This window comes from Prionailurus bengalensis, chromosome F2 (genome assembly GCF_016509475.1).
Source record: "Prionailurus bengalensis isolate Pbe53 chromosome F2, Fcat_Pben_1.1_paternal_pri, whole genome shotgun sequence".
NCBI lineage: Eukaryota > Metazoa > Chordata > Mammalia > Carnivora > Felidae > Prionailurus > Prionailurus bengalensis.
The window spans coordinates 45,456,032-45,475,747 of record NC_057353.1 but is presented as its reverse complement, the minus strand read 5'-3'; the positions used below and the strand labels follow the sequence as shown (position 1 = coordinate 45,475,747).

The window sequence follows — 19,716 nt, the reverse complement described above, 5'->3', positions numbered from 1 at the left end:
TGAACATACTGTATTCCAAATATCCAGCAAAATCTGTACCTCTTTTTAAACTTACCTAGAAATTTAGGTTGCACTAAAAAACTTAAATTACAAGTAGTTTATGGAAAATATGAAATAAAGTATTGGCAGGATGAAGAACATTACAACCTTAAACTGAAAAACAGTTGTGTTATCTGTTTATTATACTAACATTTTAATTTAATTTTAAGTGTCATATATATCTATACTTCCTATCCGCCCCCCCCCCCCCCCCGGCAACAGTGTAAGAGTAAACTTAATTTTCTCCCTCCTAACCATTCTCCTAACTATGCAGGGGTTTTTTCCTTAAATAAAAATTAATTTATACAAATAAAAAAGTATCATCCTGGCACAATTAAAAAAAAATTTTAAGTAAAAATAAAAATTTAAAACCTCTGATTCATAGGAACAATGAGCAAATTCTTGTTTCAGTAACGCTCCTTGTAAAATGCAAGGCCAATTCTCCTATACAGGCAATAAAGTTTTACACGGTCCAGCTGCACATACCTGGGGCTTTGGCACAAATTTTTATTGATCCCATGGTCCCAGAGGCACATTTGACCAATGATGTGCTGCAGTACTTCAATTCAACATTCTGGATTGAGCCCTCAAGAGTTGGCAGGGGATTCTTAGATTTCACACCTAATAAAAGAAAACTGCAAATGTACTAGCCGATTGAATTTAAATAATTTTTATACTCCTTCACCAAGGCATTTAAACTTAATTATACTTTAATTATCTGCCTCAGATGTTCTTACAGTATTTGTGTTAGGTTTCATAGTTTAGCATTTAGGAGGTGAAAGGATGCAATTTTAAAATAAATAGTCTGAACTCTCGTAACTATACCTATGTAGGCAGCTTTTGATTAGTCAAGCTCAAGAAATACGAGTAAATATTTTAAACAAATATTTGCTTAAAAAACAGAAGAACTTTAAAATATCATATTTGGTTTTAAAATACAGAGTAAGAGACTTATTTGTGAAACAAATTTAACTTATAAATTGAATTTCATCTGGACAGAGACATTTAATTTAAACAGGAAACATTCAGAGTAAACAGGATCCTCAAACTATCTTGGTCAGGTAGAATAAGGAGAGACAAACAAGACAGCTGGAAATAGCTCCTGGGTTAAATACAATAGCTTAAAAGCAAAACTGACATACCATGTGCATATAAGAAAAATCAAAGGTATTCTGTATCAATTAACAAAAAAGTAGATATTAACATCTCTACTATGTGCTACTTAACAAAGGATATTGAAGCACAGAAGAGAATAATTACCATGATATAAATGGTAGGGAAAACTTAATTCAAAAGGGAAAAACTCATTTTGGCCTAACGTCTAGGTGACAATTAAAAAGGCAGAGGAACCTTAAGAACTGACAATATTGCAAATCACTAAAATGATAATAACGACAAATCCTAATCGACTAACATTTACTGAGGACTTACTCTGTGTCATGCATGTTATCCTATTTAATCCTCACAACAGGCCTATAATAAAAATGTTTATTAACCTCATTTTCAGATTAAGAGACATTGGACTGCAGGAGTTAAGTTTTGCTCAAAGTTCCCCACTAGTAAAAGAGCTAAGGTGTTTAATACGATTTGATCCCATCAGAGAAGACTTTACATTCATTTTGCCTATATTCATGAACATCTACCAACATAATTTCCCTTCTTTTCTACATTCCACATTTTGATCACTTATAAACTATCATTCATCTCTGAAACTCTTTTAAGCAGAACAATGTACGAACAATTAAGAATACCATAAATTTTCTGTGATAGATATGTTAAATATAATTCTGAAAACTTTTATCTCAACTTAAGTATGTTCAAGAAGCCCCATAATCTTCCAAGTGTCTTCCTGAGATTTAGCCCAAGAATCTGCAGTTTAACTAGCACACTACATGATTTGCAAATTACAAAACATCATCTTAAACACCTTCTTACATACGAACCCTCACTTCAGAAGGACCTATTAATTTACTAAGTTCTATGTTGTTGTTATATAAATGTGTATTGATTGGTTGCTATTTTCCAATATTCACCACCTCGGATGTTTCCATTTCAAGTGGTACCAATTAGCCCCAGAGCAGGACTCTAAAACGTTGTGTATTTATACAGTCTTCTATAATGTTATTACATTTTTATCAGATTCTCAAAATCTATGACTCTAAAAGCTAAGGAAGTATCTCAGAAAATTAAATGATGCCAAAGTATTTATATAAACATCGTCATAGTATTAACAATAGTAACAGTAGTACTAGTTATCAGAGCACCTAACATTCACGGAACACTTACTAAGTGTCAAACACTAAGTCTAGTTTATTATTTTATTTATCATCAAAACAAAACAAAACAAAATCCTGAGGTGACTATTACTCTTCCATTTTATCTATGGGAAAACCAAGACTCAGAGAAATAAGGGTTTTGCCAAGTTTCAAGTCAGAGAGTGACAAGGCCTAAATCACATTTCTCCTTGTAAGAAAGGAGGCTGAGCTACCCTACATATTTAACATCTATTGCAGTTGTGGGAAGTTATTAGTAGATAATTTACCCAGGTCTAATCATTACGGTAGATGAGAGGAATATAAAATGGAATGATATCCTCTTCTAGCCCTCAAGTGCCCACAGTGAGACTTTCATTCTATGCCAATTTTTCAAAACATATAAAGAACCTAGATAATGGTCAGCAGACAAGAGCTACTGAAAGATTCTCTCAAGGGCTGCTGATGGTGTTCAGAATGAAAAGAATTGAATTAGTTCCTGGTAGATATAAAAGCAAAAGAATATGAATATGCCAAAATGGCTTTGTTTTTAAATTATTTTATATCACTGTTTCTTGTACAGTTTACAACATTTAGGACTTATCTTAAATCACAAATGGTACAGAAACCCATGGGGGAGGGGAAGGAAAAAAATTAAAAAAAGAGGTTAGAGTGGGAGAGAGCCAAAGCATAAGAGACTCTTAACAACTGGGAACAAACTGAGGGTTGATGGGGGTGGGAGGGAGGGGAGGGTACGTGATGGGCATTGAAGAGGGCATCTTTTGGGATGAGCACTGGGTGTTGTATGGAAACCAATTTGACAATAAATTTCATATATTTTAAAAAAATCACAAATGGTAGGTCTTTTGTTGTTGTTGTTTTTAATGTTCATTAATTTATTTAAGGAATCTCTATTCCCAACATGGGGCTCAAACTCGCCACCATACATCAAGGGTCACATGCACTTCTAGCTGAGCCAGCCAGGTGTCCTGACAAATGGTAGGTCTCTGTTAATATCTAATGCATACTTATATAGTACTCTTATCGGAAGAAGTTGCCTGGAACCTCTTCCGGTAAGAATCTTTTATATATATATATATATATATATATATATATATATATATATATATATATATATCTTGTTTTAGACTATCACGAACTTAGTTTACATTTTTATGATTACATTTCTCAAATCTTTCAAAGCTTGTTTTAAAAACTACAACATTGGGGCGCCTAGGTGGCGCAGTCAGTTAAGCGTCCGACTTCAGCCAGGTCACGATCTCGCGGTCCGTGAGTTCGAGCCCCGCGTCAGGCTCTGGGCTGATGGCTCGGAGCCTGGAGCCTGTTTCCGATTCTGTGTCTCCCTCTCTCTCTGCCCCTCCCCCGTTCATGCTCTGTCTCTCTCTGTCCCAAAAATAAATAAAAACGTTGAAAAAAAAAATTAAAAAAAAAAACTACAACATCATTATGCATAATTTCTCAAGAAAATCTTTTTTATGAAATAATTTGTTTTAAATGCTATAAGTTCAGATTTAAAATAATAAATTACAGTCATCTCTTGATGGGCTTCAACAATGAAGAAAAGCTAATAGAAAAAAATAATCTTGTTAATGAAAACCATGGACTTGGTGATTATGATATGCGAGTACATAGGTATATCCATTGTAACAAAAGTACCACTCTGGTGGGAGGTGCTGATATAGGGAGAGGCCGTTGTGCATGTGTGGGTCAGGACATACATGGGAACTAACTTCCCCTCACTTTTGCCATGAACCTGAAACTGCTCTTTTAAAAAAAAAAAAGGTGTGGGTTTTTTTTTTTTTAAGTTTATTTATTTAAGTAATCTCTACACCCAACATGGGGCTCGAACTTATGACCCTGATCAAGAGTCGTATGCTCAACTGACTGAGCCAGCCAGGCCCCCATCTAAAATAGAAGTCTTTTTTTTTTTTTTTTTTGAGTAGGCTCCTGCCCACAGGGAACCCAATGTGTGGCTTGAATTCACAGCCCTAAGATAAAGACCTGAGCTCAGATCAAGAGTGCATACAATGGACTGAGCCATCTAGGTGCCCCAGAAAAGTCTTAAAAAATAACCTTGGTTTCTTTCCACTCTACCTTCAAAACCAAAATTTGTAAAATGCCCAAACGTAAGTACTAGGAAGGTGGAAAGGGACACAGAGCACATTCATTGTGTCCTACATGAATGATGCTTCCTGAAAGTGTAAAAAGGAATTCTCCCCATGGAGAACTAAAGCTAAAAGAACAAACTAAAAGAACAAAAGCTCTGAAACTAAAAAAGCATGGCTTTGGATAGAGGCAACATTAACTAAGTAGCAGAGTAATCACATAGCTAAAGGCGAGCCACTATTTACTATTGCTACATATGGAGGCCAAAGTTTTGTAGTTACTGTTCAAGGTATTTAAATCAGAAATTACCTGAACTTCACACAGAATTTAATTTAGAGAAGAGCTGACAGGAGTCAAGAGGACAATCACAAAGATAATGACAGTATCTAGCATTTGAAATATTCCCTTCACAGAGCACTCTCGCATTCATTTACTCAAATGCTACAGTCATAGTCCACTAGAGGATGAGGAGAGGGAATCCCTAAGACACAGCAAGTGAAATATAATTTTACACTGTATACACTATCAATGAAAGAATCTAAAAATAATACTGAATTTTTTATTAGAAGTTAATATAATATAATGCACTGTTATTTCTTCTCCTTGTAGTACTTTTCTGGAAAATACCAACTTGTAACACATATTCTTAGTCCTGTGGTACACCATTAACACCAATTCTTTTTCCACCAACTTCTTGTCTGCCATAATTCTTCCATCCTCCCTGAGACCTTAACCCTCAGTGCCAACTCTCCAAAGTTCAGTAATCAGCTCATGATCACTCTTGTAACTATTAAAAGATAAACTAATGAAAATGACCCACATATCTGTGTGTATATCTAAGTAAAAGTTTAAGGAGTCAAACTCCACATAAGTTTAACTATATTGCCTCTATTAACCACCACTAAAAAACTGTTAAATTTTTTTAGAGCCTTAAACCCACAAATAAATAAAAATGAAAAAAACAGTAACTGAATAAGAGCTTATTCAAAGAGGCAAGAGCTATCATCAAAATTTTGAAAGATGAGTATTTGATGAACAAGTAGCAACAAGATGTGACTTTGTTCCATTACCCATGGCACTTTTTTCTATTCTACTAAGAAACAACTTCATCTGTAGTAACCTCTGAAAAATTAAAAATTAAAGAAACCAGGCAATTCAGAGGGCAGGAATGCAAATGAAGCTAAAAGATGAGCGGCTGAAAGTCCATCTAATAGCCACAGATCCTTTCCCCTAAACAATACAGTCATGCAACTACCCCACACTCATCCTGGCAAGACTAACAGTTCACTATGGAGAGGTTAAACCAAAAGGACTTTGGACTATGGAATATAACCAAAGAAAAGGGTGCATGTTAAAAAGAGGAAATTGTCTAAAAATCTATATATAGTATATATACTGGATGATGAGATCTTTTTTTTCTTTACTCTCTAAGAACTCTCAGTGACAGACTTATAACCTTCAGGAAGGAAATGGAAGGATTTCTCTCAGTGGAAACTGGCCAGTCCAAGAAAAAAGCAGATTATACTCGTAGCTGATTATTCCCCAACAAAAAATAAGTAGCATCCAATCCCCCTACAATGACACCAGCATCAACAAGCTCCAACCTCACACACAGATTTAGTAATTTATTCTAAATATAAAGGATTATCAGATATGTGGAAATCACTATAAGAGGTAGAGATTTTAAAAAACAAATAGAAAGCTGGGGTAAACCAACAAAGCCAAAAACAAAACTCTTATTAGTAATAATAATAATTACCATCCTCAGAGAGAATACAGAAGATACAACAAAAATAAGATGTTCATTAAAATTTTCAAAGAAAAAAATAGCCCTTAGAAATTAAAAATATGATGTTAATTCTCCTTAAATAGAAAAACTGGAAAAAAAGAGAGTTGAAGAAATTTACAGTATAATAAAACAAAAAATCCCAAGAGATTGAAAATGGGACATAAATGACAATAAAATGAAAGGATCATCACAAACAAGCAAATATCTAAAAATCAAAAGTTGCAAAAAGACTACTGAACAAAATGGAGAAAATAATCAAAAAAATAATTCTAGATTTCCCCAACCGGTAGAACGAAAGTGTCAACTTACAAAGGTATACCATAAATCCATCACAACAAATGAAAAAGCATACCCAGAGAAGCCCACCACCTGTAGAGAAGTTCCTAAAAGCTCTGAGGTAAAAAAGCAAGTGCATAAAAATAGAAACAGATGACATACAAATATACAACATACAATCAGAATGGCATCAAACTTCTCAAGAGCAATAGTAGAAAACAAGGAGACAATAAAGCAATGCTTTTAAAATTCTGTAGAAAAATTATTCCCAACCTACAAGTCTACAGACAGCCAAACTATCAATCACATATGAAAGCAGAAGAAAGATTCATCAGACATACCAGATCTGAAAAACAGCTTACTTCGTCTGCTGGAAAGATAACTATTAAATTGTGCTCCACCAAAAACGGGGAGTAAATCAGGAGAGAATCACATATGTGAGCAAAGAAACAGGGGATCTAACATAAGAGAAAAGAGAATTCCCAGGACAATGATAAAAGGCAACTTCAAGATAGCTCTCTAGATTAGAAACAAATAGAAATTGAAATGAGAAAAAAAAGTACACTAAAAGAATGAGTACACCATCAACTGATGAATGGATAAAGAAGATGTGGTTCATAGATACAATGGAATACTACTTGGCAATGAGAAAGAATGAAATCATTCCATTTGCAACAACGTGGATGGAAATGGAATGTATTATGCTGAGTGAAATAAGTCAGAGAAAGACAGATATCGTGTGTTTTCACTCATACGTGGATCTTGAGAAACTTAACAGAAGACCAGGGGGAAAGGGAAGGAGAAAAAATAGTTACAAACAGAGAGTCTCTGGAGAGAGGCAAACCATAACAGACTCTTAAATACAGAGAACAAACTGAGGGTGGTTGGGGGGGGGGAGGGGAAAATGGGTGATGGGCATTGAGGAAGGTACTTGTTGGGATGAGCACTGGGTGTTGTATGTAAGCGATGAACCACAGGAATTTACCCCAAAAACCAAGAGCACACTTTACACACAGTTCGTTAGCCAATTTGACAGTAAGTTGTACTAAAAAAAGAAAAAAAGAAAAAATTCCATTTTTATTCATCAAAAAAAAATTAAAACTAAGGTATTTGAACTACTGAGAGAAGACAAGCTTCTGTAAGAGTTTTGGGGAATAATAAATACATAGAACACTAACCAAATTTTAATAGGGCAGTTATTAACTCCAAGAATAAAAGTTGCACATGTAAAAATTATTTACTGGTAGTATACATTACAATTCATCCATATACAGTCATAATATGTTAACAATGAATCTAAATTTAAGCAAAAAATATCTAATAATTGGACTATTTAGGAGGAAAAAAAAAGCCTAAAGAGAGAGACAGTCAGTGAGTGTCAGCCCTAAAAGCTAAAGCCTCTTTGGTAGGCACAATAATGACACCCCACTACCCCCTACTTACCCTCTCCAAAGATGTCCACATCCTAAACCCAAGATTTGTGAATACTGTATGTTACCTTACATGGCAAAGGAGAATTAAGGTTGCAGATGGAATTAAGCTTGCTAATCAGCTGATCTGAAATAGTGAAATTATCCATTATCCTGGTGGACACAATATAATCACCAAAGTCCTTAAAAATGAAAGGAAGGGGCAAAAGAGGAGAATCAGAGAAAGACATATAATACCAGAGGCACTGTTACAGTGATGTTGCTGGCTCTGAAGATGAGGGATGAAGGTCACAGACCAATGAATACAGGTGACCTTCGAAAGGTGGAAAAAGGAAGCAGATTATGAGAAGCTTGCAATAGGAACACAGCCAAGCTGACACCTTGATTTTAGTATGAGACTTATTTCAGACTTTTTAAAAAAAATTTTTTTGTAATGTTTATTTTTGAGAGAGAGGGACAGCAAGCGAGTAGGAGAGGAGAAGAGAGAGAATTCCAAGCTCCACACTGCCAGCTCAGAGCCCGTCACCCGGCTCGAACCCACAAACCATGCGATCATGACCTGAGCCGAAACCAAGAGCCAACACTTAACCGACTGAGCCATCCAGGCACCCCTCATTTCATACTTTTTAATTTTTTTTTAGTGTTTATTTATTTTTGAGAGAGAGAGAGAAAGAGTGAGTGAGTGTGCATGAGGGAGATAGGGGCAGAGAGAGAGGGAGACACAGAATGGGAAGCAGGCTCCAGTCTCTGAGCTGTCACCACAGAGCCTGACACAGGGCTTGAACTCACAAACCATGAAATCATGACCTGAGCTGAAGTAGGACCCTTAACCGACTGAGCCACCCACATGCCCCTCGTTTCAGACTTTTAAACTACAGAACTGTAAAGGAAATAAATTTATGTTGTTTTAAGACACTAAGTTTGTGGTAGTAGAATGTACGTAGGGGCACTTGGGTGGTTTGGGTGGCTCGGTTGAGCATCCAACTCTTGATTTGGGGCTCAGGTCATGATTCCAAGGTTGTGGGATGGAGTCCCACATCAGACTCTATGACAAGAGTATAGCCTGCTTAAGACTCTCTCTCTTCCTCTCTCCCGCTGCCTCTCTCCCCACTACCTCTCGTTCTCAAAAAAAAAAAAAAAAAAAAGTTTAGAATTAATGTAGATTATATCTACACATGGAAGGTAAGAAATCTGTGATGTAAGCATTTTACTTAGAAATTTAGAGGTAGGGGCGCCTGGGTGTCTCAGTCGGTTAAGCATCCAGTTTCGGCTCAGGACATGATCTTGCATTCTGTGGGTTCAAGCCCCACGTCAGGCTCTGTGCTGACAGCTCAGAGCCTGGAGCCTGCTTCCAATTCTGTGTCTCCCTCTCTCTCTGTCCTCCCCCTGTTTGTGCTCTCTCTCTCTCTCTCTCTCTCTCTCAAAAATAAATGTTTAAAATAAATTTAAAGAAAAAGAAATTTAGAGGTAAATACTTAAGAATAAATTGAAGATGACTGCCTCTATAAAAAGCAATGAAGATGAAAGAGGCCCATAGGACTGTAATTTTTGTTAGAAGCCATATACAACTCTAATTTAATAAAATAAACCAAAATGTCACTCAGGACACTCAAGCAGCCATGACACATGCTAGATACACAAAAATAATAACAGGAGAGTAAACCAATAAAGTCTTCTGAAAGAGGGAAGAGATAAATTCTTTTAAAATACGCATTGAAGGGACAGTCATTTTAGCAGAGCTATTAAAAAACATTACACAGGGGCACCTGGGTGGCTCAGTTGGTTAAGCGTCCAACTCTTGATTTCAGCTCAGGTCATGATCTCATGGCTCCTGAGTTCGAGTCCCACATTGGGCTCTGTGCTTACAGTGTGGAGCCTGCTTGGGATTCTCTCTCTACCCTTCCCCACTTCTCAAAATAAATAAACTTTAAAAATTACATAAAATAAAGTAGGAAAGAGCTTCCAAATAGTTGTTTTATAGTAAAAGGTAAGCATTTATCCTTTCAGGGGAAGAATAAAGGAAGAAACTGAAATGAAAGACTGATCACATGAGAAGACAGAAGTCTGAACAGGAGTGGCCTGGTAGGCAAGGACAAGTAAGATAGAACTAACCAGCTTTCTTGGTACATCTAAGACTCAATAGGTGATAAAGACTGCAAATGGCTCCCAGTTATAAGCAAATAGGAGACGCAAACTTTAAAAGATAACGATTATTTTGTTATTGTTGTTGAGGATGATGATTTTGTTGCTTCTACATGGAAAAACAAATAAAGTGACATTCCAGAGCTGGGTGAAGCCAAATTATCTGTGTAAAAGTCATTTAATATTTTCAACAGAATATAAAATAAAACCACTGAACCACACCCAATTAAATAGCGAGAAATAAAAAGTAATCTCAAAAGTGTAGTGCCCAGTGATAATCAGGTGACAGAAGTGAACTTTAAATATTAACAAGGAACAAGTCACGAAGTCCTCCACAGCAACAACTTTTCATTGTTCCATCCTCACTTGCATCTCAGCAATCCCTCCCTGTCCACATTGCTATAAATACCAGCAAAAAATAAAATCAACAAGCATTTACTGACCAACATGTATCTACATATCAGCTTCTCTTTTTTTTTTAACATCAACAATGGCAATATACATTTGACAAGATTCAGTTTCATACTGAAAGGATGAAAGAGACGCCTTAATTTAAAACAATAAACTTTCGTCACTAAGTTTATGACTTAATTCTTAACATAAAGATTAACAAAATTAAATTTGCTTCTAGCTTTAAAACTAGGAATCAGAGTCTCACTCCTACATATCGTTGTCATACTAAATGCATGCATTCTTGGAAAACTAATCCACGTTATTAAGAATTAACTTGCTCCTCCTCCTCTTCAAGCTTACATACTTAACGATGATTGTCCTATTGTGTCATAACTGCAGGTGTGGGAATATGGACATTTCTGTGTATGAGAAACTAGAAGAAAAAACCTTGTTATTTGAAAGGGGTGGAACCAAAGTACTGAAGAACTTCCAACTTCTGAATATAGTCTGACAAGAAGATTCAGTAACTCATTTTGATTGGAAAGAGGAGGGTCACTAAATTGTATGGGCCTAGTAGAACAGAATTTCAGATAGCACAGTGCCTCAAATAGAATAGTTGTTCAAAAACAAGTAATTTACTTTATCCTTGACATCTTCATTACCAAATAAAGAAAACTAAAATATTAACATTAATGTTGGCAGATAATGTCGTTAATTTCTTCTCCCTTGGGTTGCTTTTAAATATTTGTTTGTCTTGGGGCGCCTGGGTGGCTCAGTCGGTTGAGCGTCCGACTTCAGCCAGGTCACGATCTGGTTGAGCGTCCGACTTCAGCCAGGTCACGATCTCGCGGTCAGTGAGTTCGAGCCCCGCGTCAGGCTCTGGGCTGATGGCTCAGAGCCTGGAGCCTGTTTCCGATTCTGTGTCTCCCTCTCTCTCTGCCCCTCCCCCATTCATGCTCTGTCTCTCTGTCCCAAAAAAATAAATAAATAAACGTTGAAAAAAAAATTTTTTTTTAAATAAAATAAATATTTGTTTGTTTTTAGCACAGTGGGATTTCACGACAGTGTATCCACCTAAAGATTTATTTTTCCTGTTCAGGAGTTCTGATTCTTAAAACTGAAGATTCACATCTTATATCAATTTTGGGGGTTAAAAACTCTAAATATTCGCCTCTCTCCTAGTCTCTCTTCCAGAGGATCTTATTAGATATATATAGAATCACCTCATGCTAGTGTCTGGATTTATTTACCTGTATCTCACATTTTCATCTCTCTTCTCAGTGCTACACTCTGCATAATTTCTTTGTATCCACCTTCAAGTTCACTAATAGTGTCTTCGGCTGTTTCTAATCTGCTATTTATTCCATTCAGTGACTTCTAACTACAAAGATTATATTTTTCTTTTTGAAATTCTTTAGTTTTTATGGACTACATCTGTGCTTCTTTCATATTTTCAAATTCATCTTTTGCTTCTGTAATAATTTTAAATATTGCCATTTTATACTGTCTCTAACAATTACATTGTCTGAAAATTCTAGGAATCTAAATTGGTCATCAGAGATCTCTGCTAAATCTTGCTCTTGATGGATTATTTTCTGGATTCTTAGTATACATTTCACAAGGCTTTCTTCTTCAAATACATTGCCGTAATTGAAGGTGTATGCCAGAGCAAATATCTGCTTACTACTAGATATCCAGAGATATAAATGCTCCAACCAGGAGCACATTTTAAGTTAACTTACTGTCTTGATGGTTGGTTCCTAGACTATGCAAGGAACTAAAATCTGAGTGATGACAGGACTATGGTTACAAATTCTCAGGGAAAGCACCCTGCCTCTTCCCCATCAAGGCCAAAACAAAGAAATTTCTTTGTTAAATCAAGAGTAGGGGATAGTTTTGAAAGAGTCTACCTTTCTACTCAGAAGTTACAAGCTTAGGGAAATGCAACGTCACTTCCCAATTCTTCCCTTCTTGTCTCCACCCCCTTTCAGGCTAACTAGTATGTCATGCTGCCAAACACAGAAGTCATGTCATGATATACTTCATGTTTCCAAAGTAAATAAATGTAGCTTAAAAAGGCATTTTTCCATAAGATGTCATTCATGACAGAGGAGGAAGCAACAATTACCTTTTAGGTTAAACAGAGGGTATATAGAAATACTAAACACATTAGGAGCCCTGAAATTAACTATACTGTTTCAGTTTCCTTATCTGGAAAGTGGGTATAAATCTATAAAGTGGGGATAAAGCAATGTTACAGAATAATCATAAGCACTGAAATGACAAATGGACAGTGGATAACGCAGCATTAGGCATATAAGCATTCAATAATTATTAGCCAGCATATTTTCATAACTATTACACACAACACTAGCTTGGACTGCAGAATTTCAGCTTACATACATTAGGGAATAATAAGGGAGTTTACTGAAAGATACACTAATTACTAGACCTTTATTCTAGTGTAAGTTGTGCCATCAAATAGCTCTGTAATTTGATTTAAAACCTCTGTGGCTTAGTTTCTTCATTAGAAAAAAGTGAGTGGCTGGATTTGACTCTAAGATTTTTTTTTTTTAAGCTCTAAAAGCCAGTGATTACCTCCACTGGAAGGAGATTAAACACTGCATGATGGGATATAGAAAAGTGTCCTCTGAAGAAAGCAATATTCTCATATGCGGTCACTATTTTTTTTCAAAAGGTAAAGAAAACTTTAACTAAATGAAGCAGTTACCATATTTTTGTACATGTAGTAGAAAAAATACAGACAGGATAAAGTCAGCTAATGACATTAGGGAAAGATGAAAAAAATGTGAAGGAATAGGTTTCAAACTGATACTGCAAGGATAAATCCAGCAACCTTTTATATTTCCCTAGCTTCTAGAACTAAAATACCTGGTGAAGAAGGCTAATTATTTCTTTGTGATACAAGTAACAAAGTGATGCATTAGAGTGGTTTTTCTATATATAAAAGTCTTGATTGAAATAGTAATGCCCAATTGCTACTTATGACCATTTAGTATTATACATATATAGGAACTTTAGAAAAATAACAGGATAAGATGCTTAGAAAACACAAAGTGCCTGCTTCTAAGATGAGGTAATTTTATGACACATATGGGAAGAAACTATATGATATTAAATTCTCAGTAATAACCACTGGTAGAAATATCCAAAGCAAGACTACTATGCAAAAGTCATATCATAATATACTCCATATTCTGACAGTAAAAGTGAGGAAGAAGGAGAAGAAGCTATCACTCTTGGTCACTAAATTAAGAAAAAACCAAAGCAACTATGCAGCCATTAAAGCAAAAATGAAATGAGATCATTTCATTCATTCATTTTCATTCATCAAAAATACCATGCAGAAGGGGCACTTGGATGGCTCAGTTAGTTAAGTGGCCAACTCTTGATTTCCACTCAGGTCATGATCTCATGGCTTGTGAGATCCAGCGTGGGGGTGGGGAGGGAGACAAGCTAAGCATGGAGCCTGCTTGGAATTCATTCTCTCTCCATCCCTCTCTTTCTCTTTCTCTCTTTCTCTCTCTCTCTCTCTCTCTCTCTCTCTCTCTCCCTTCCTCTCTCTCTGCCCCTCTCCCTGGCTCAGGCGCTCTTTCTCTCAGATAGATAGGTAGGTCAGGTGGTTGATTGATCAATCAATCAATAGACAAAACCACATAAGAAGCCCAGAGTCCACTTGAAAACACTTCATTATAAATACAAGAGGGAAATTGTGGCAAGGATTTTTTTAAACATGCATGAGGATGTTAAACGGCTGGCAAAGTAAAAGAGGTCATAATAAAGAGCAAAACTATTTTTTTAATTAATTGTGTGTGTGTGTGTGTGTGTGTGTGTGTGTAAAAGGATTTGAGAAAGGGCACAGCAGAATAAAATTAAATACAGCATTCACTCACTCTGTGAAGGATAAGATCATTCTTCTCTCCTTAGTTTAATTCATATTCCGCCATAAGGCACTCTCAATTCTACCACAAGGTAAAACTGCTAAGCTAATTACCTCACCACTATGAAACTTTGACCCTGACAAGCTATTCTTTTACTGTAAGGAGTGACTGCATGCAGCCAAGATCCAGTCTTGCTACTTCAATCACTGACCTCCAATCCTTGATAAAATCAAAGGTCTACTGCATCCAACTCCAGAGCATCTCTCACTGTAAAAGGCGGTCATCCTGGCTTAAGAATGCAAGTTTTCTCTGCACCTAAGCATGATCACCTACTTATGGCCTCTCATGCACACACTAATTTTGACTTACCTATCTCATTCATTCATTTACTTATTAACTCATTAAGTTTTCACTATGGACTACTATACACCAACCACAGTCTGGAGTTACAAGGGCAGACGAGACCATTTTAGAATCTTCTCTCGTGAAATCCATAATCTAGTGAGAAAAGTACTATTGGTCATTAACCAGTAACTACACAAGTATGTACCTACTTCATATTGTACAAAATGCCAAAAATGGAAATGCCAAAAAAAGAGCTACCCAAAGTTTCACACTTCTGGAACGCCGTCTCTGCCTGGATACAATGTCACAACAAGGATAGCCAACAGATGGATGGTGTGGACACTGTTCATTCAAAAGGCACATACCTCCAAGTATCATTTTCATAAAGATATTAACAATAATAGGTAAGATCACTCACTACTTAACTACAGGTGTACTTTTTTTTCTACTACACTTTATTGTGTTGTACAGACAATGTGTTTTTTATAAATTTAATGTTTATGGCAACCCTGTGTCAAGCAAGTCTATTAGTGCCACTTTTCCAACAACCTTTGCTCACTTCGTGTCTCTGTCACATTTTGGTAATTCTCACAATATTTAAAACGCTTTCATTATTATCATATTTGTTATGGTGATCTCTGACCAGGGTTCTTTGATGTTACCATTGTAATGTGGAGGACCAAGAACCATACCCATATCAGACAGTTAATACATGTTGTGTGCATTCCAACTATTCCACCAACCAGCCATTCCCCATCTCTCCCCTCTCTTCTTGGGCCTCCCTGATCCTTGAGACACAACAATCTTGAAATTAGACCAATTAATAACCTACAATGTCCTCTAGGTGTTCAAGTGAGTCACATGTCTCTCACTTTAAATCAAAAGTTAGAAGTAATTAAGCTTATCAAGGAAGGCATGTCAAGAGCCAAAGATAGGCCAAAAGCTAAGCCTCTTGTGCCAAACAATTAGCCAAGTTGTGAATGCAAAGGAAATGTTCTTGCAGGAAATAAAAAGTGCTACCCCAGTGAACACACAAATGATACAACCTTACTGCTGATATGAAGTTTTAATGGTTTACATAGAAGACCAAAGCAGCCACAGCGTTCCCGTAAGCGAAAGCCTAATCCAGAGCAAGGCACGAACTCTCTTCAATTCTTTGAAGGCAAGGGAAGTGAGGAAGCTGCAGAAGAAAAGTCTGAAGCTAGCAGAGGTTGCTTCATGAGGTTTAAGGAAAGAAGCAATCTCCATAACAGAAGTGCCAGGTCAAGCAGGAAGTGCTGCTGTAGAAACTGCATCAAGTTATACAGAAGATCCAGCTAAATAGTTAATGAAGGTAGCTACCCTAAACAATGTAAACAAAATAGCCTTTATTGGAAGAAGATGCCATGTGGGGATTTGATAGCTGTAACAGACAAGTGAATGCCTGGCTTTAACCCTTCAAAGGACAGGCTGTTTTGTTAGTGGTTAATGCAACTGGTGACTTTAAGTTGAAGTCAATGTTCACTTATCATTCTGAAAATTCTAAGGCCCTTAAGAATTATGATAAATCTAGTTAGCCTGTGCTCTAGTAAATGAATAGTAAAGCCTAGATGACAGCATATCTGTTTACAACATGGTTTACTGAATATTTTAAGCCCACTGTTGAGACCTACTACTCAAGAAAATAAATTCTTTCAAAACACTGCTGCTCAATGACAATGTAGAAAGTTACCCAAGAGCTCTGATGGAGATGCACAACAAGATTGTTTTTTTCAAACCAGATAACACAACACCAGTTCTGCAGCCATGGATCAATGAATCATTTCAACTTTCACGTCTTATTATTTAAGAAATACTTTTCATAAGGCTACAGCTGCCACAGAGTATGATTCCCCTGATGGGTCTGGGTAAAATAAATAGAAAACCCTCTAGAAAAATTCACTCTTCTAATAAATAAAAACATTTTAAAATATTTTTTCAAAAAAAGGAAGATTCTCTATTCTAGATACCATTAAGCATCTCATCATCATTCATGGGAGGGGTCAAAATATCAACTTTAACAAGAGTTTGAAAGAAGTTGATTCCAACCCTCATGGATGACGTTGAGAAGTTCAAGACTTCAGGGAGGAAGTAATGGCAGGTATGGTAGAAATAGCAAGAAGAACTAGAAGTGGAGTCTAAAGATGTGACTGAATTGTTGCAATCTCATGATACAACTTTAATGGATGAGGAGTTGCTTCTTATGGATGAGGCAAAAAAGTGGATTCTTAAGATGGAGTATAGTCCTGGTGAAGATGTAAAGATTGTTGAAATGACAACAAAGGCATTAGAATATTACATAAACATTGATAAAGCGGCAACAATTTGAAAATAGTGACTCCAATTTTGAAAGAAGTTCTACTATGGGTAAAATGCTATCAAAGAGCATCACGTGCTACAGAAAAATTGTTCATGAAAGGAAGAATCAATAGATGTGGCAAACTTCACTGTTGTCTTATTTAGGAAATTGCCATAGCCAACCCAACCTTCAACAACCACTACCCCGATCAGTTAGCAGCCACCAATATTGAGGCAAGTCTCTTCACCAGCAAAAAGATTACTAACTCACTGAAAGCTCAGATAATGGTCACCATTTTTTATAAGTACTCTTTAGGTATGTATGTGTGTGTGTATATATGTATATACACACACACACACACACACACACATATACACACATATATATACATACACACACATATAAGTGTGTACTTTTATAAGTACACACACATATAAGTATGTACTTTTATAAGTACTCTTTAGGTATGTATGTGTGTGTGTATATATATATACACACACACACACACACACACACATATACACACATATATATACATACACACACATATATACAAAAAAATAATGCTATTGCCTACTTAATAGACTACAACATATTGTAAACATAACTTTTACATGCACTGGGAAACCAAAAAATTCACTTTACTCTCTTTGTTTTGATGGTCTGGACTGAACCTGCAATTTCTCTGAGGTGTGTCTATACACAAAACGTGTGGGAAATTTTACTGTTATAAATGAAAGTCAAGATGGCCCTATTTGACAGTTTAACATGTTTCTATTTTGATTGCATAAATATTCACAGGGAGAAGCCAAACACTTAACACAAACTTTTAAAAGTTCTTTGATAAATACACTAAAAGCTTAATGAATCACTTAAGAAAGCACTTACATATTTGAATGAATAAATGAATCCTTGAATCAGTGAATGATAAAGAATATGAAAGGAAATACATGTAGGAGGAAATACAAATAATAAGATATATGACAAAAGATCAATTTTGCTGTAACTAAAGAAAAGTGAATTAAGCAAAAGTGAAGCATCATTTGTACCTGCAGTCTACAATATTTAATGTTGTTGAGGTTTTAGTAAAATAATCATTACCCTTCATTACCAATTGTTTAGGTATTCATGAAAAATGAATGTATGCAATAATACTATATGTTTTTAAGTTTATAACCCATTACCAAATTACTCAAGCCTAGGAATTTATCCCAAAGAAATAACTAAAAAGAAAGGAGAAATGCTTATAGCAATATTAATTAATTCAGCAAAAACCAAAAAATACTTAGATGCAACAGAAGAGAATTGTTAGGTATATTATGAAATGTCATTACCTCATTATTATAAAAAACCTATGTTATTTGATGTTTATGTAAAAGTATATTAAAAGTATTTGTTAAATCAAACAATAGAACATAAAATCATACATGCAGCACAGTTACAACTATGTGATAACCACAGATGCATTGATATTAGAAATTACATAGAAATTGTCATAAATGCAGAAAAATCAAATTTTATAAAACATATTCATATATTATCTAAAATTTACTTACTATGTTTGGAAACTTAAATAAAGTTTCAGACTAAAGACAAATAATGCTCTGTAATCACTGTAGATAAAATCAAGAGGCTACAACAAAAATTACTAATTTGGTATACACATCCAAACCTGTAAGGGAAATCAAAGAGAACAGAGTACAATGTATACATTTACATGTATCAATAAGACTTTCCAATAAATAAACCAAATATACAAATAAAATGATGGAAGATGTCTGGACTCTAAAAGTAGGTTTAAAAGATACGTGCAAGGAGAGGAAGAATAGAAACAATAATGCAATCTACATATAAACTGAGTTCAAAATTATTCATGAATCAGTGCCAGCCACATCCCTAGAGAACAAATGTTTTTTACTACAGCCAAATTCAGAGTAAAATATCATGTCAGGTGTCTTGGGTATGGTTAAGCCAAAAAACAAAACAAAAACAGAAACAAAAACAAAACAAAACAAAAAAAGCATCAACAAACATCAGACTACTCAAGGTCACATTCACTATTCTTTTTTAAGTTCCTTTATTTATTTTGAGAGAAACAGAGACAGCATGAGTAGAGGAAGGGGAGGGGGAGGGAAGAGAGAGAGAAGAGAGAAAGAATATGAATCCCAAGCAGGCTCCACCTTCAGCACAGAGCCCAACGCACGGCTCAAACTCACGAAACCTTGAGGTCATGACCTGACCCGAAACCAAGAGTCAGATGCTTAACGAACTGAGCCACCAGGTGCCCCACATTCACTCTTATTCTAACAAAAAAGTAACAATTAAGATTTAAGATACTTCTAAATTTGTTATAGAAATAAACAAGTTGCACTTCCAGGAAGACAGTGTAGACTTTTTTCACGTTAATTAGAACAAAAAAAACAGTATTATGTATAGAAGGAAAAAAAAAAAGACTGAATGGCACAAAGAAAATGGCAGACTAGTTAGGGGAAACTCAAGACCCAAAAAAAGAGACAGTGGTGAGGTGTACAGGTTATGTTTTTGCCTAATATATCCCAGACTTGAGGGTGAAGAACCTAGCAACACAGAAATGCCAATAGAGACAAAAAACCTTCCAACAAAAGCCAGTTTTCCCTAGCCAAAGAATTGAAAGGGAGACCCCAGAATGACAGAAAATTTTTAGACAACAAATGTTCTACTCCAG

The 19,716-nt window shown here is 35.7% G+C and overlaps 1 protein-coding gene across 1 annotated transcript in view; it reads right to left on the bottom strand.

The window, feature by feature from the left end:
- The window catches only part of VPS13B (vacuolar protein sorting 13 homolog B), an 828,197-nt gene that overhangs the window by 571,666 nt on the left and 236,815 nt on the right, over window positions 1-19,716 (bottom strand). The window contains 1 exon segment of the mRNA XM_043601463.1: window positions 526-660. Coding sequence (XP_043457398.1) covers window positions 526-660 — 135 coding nt within the window.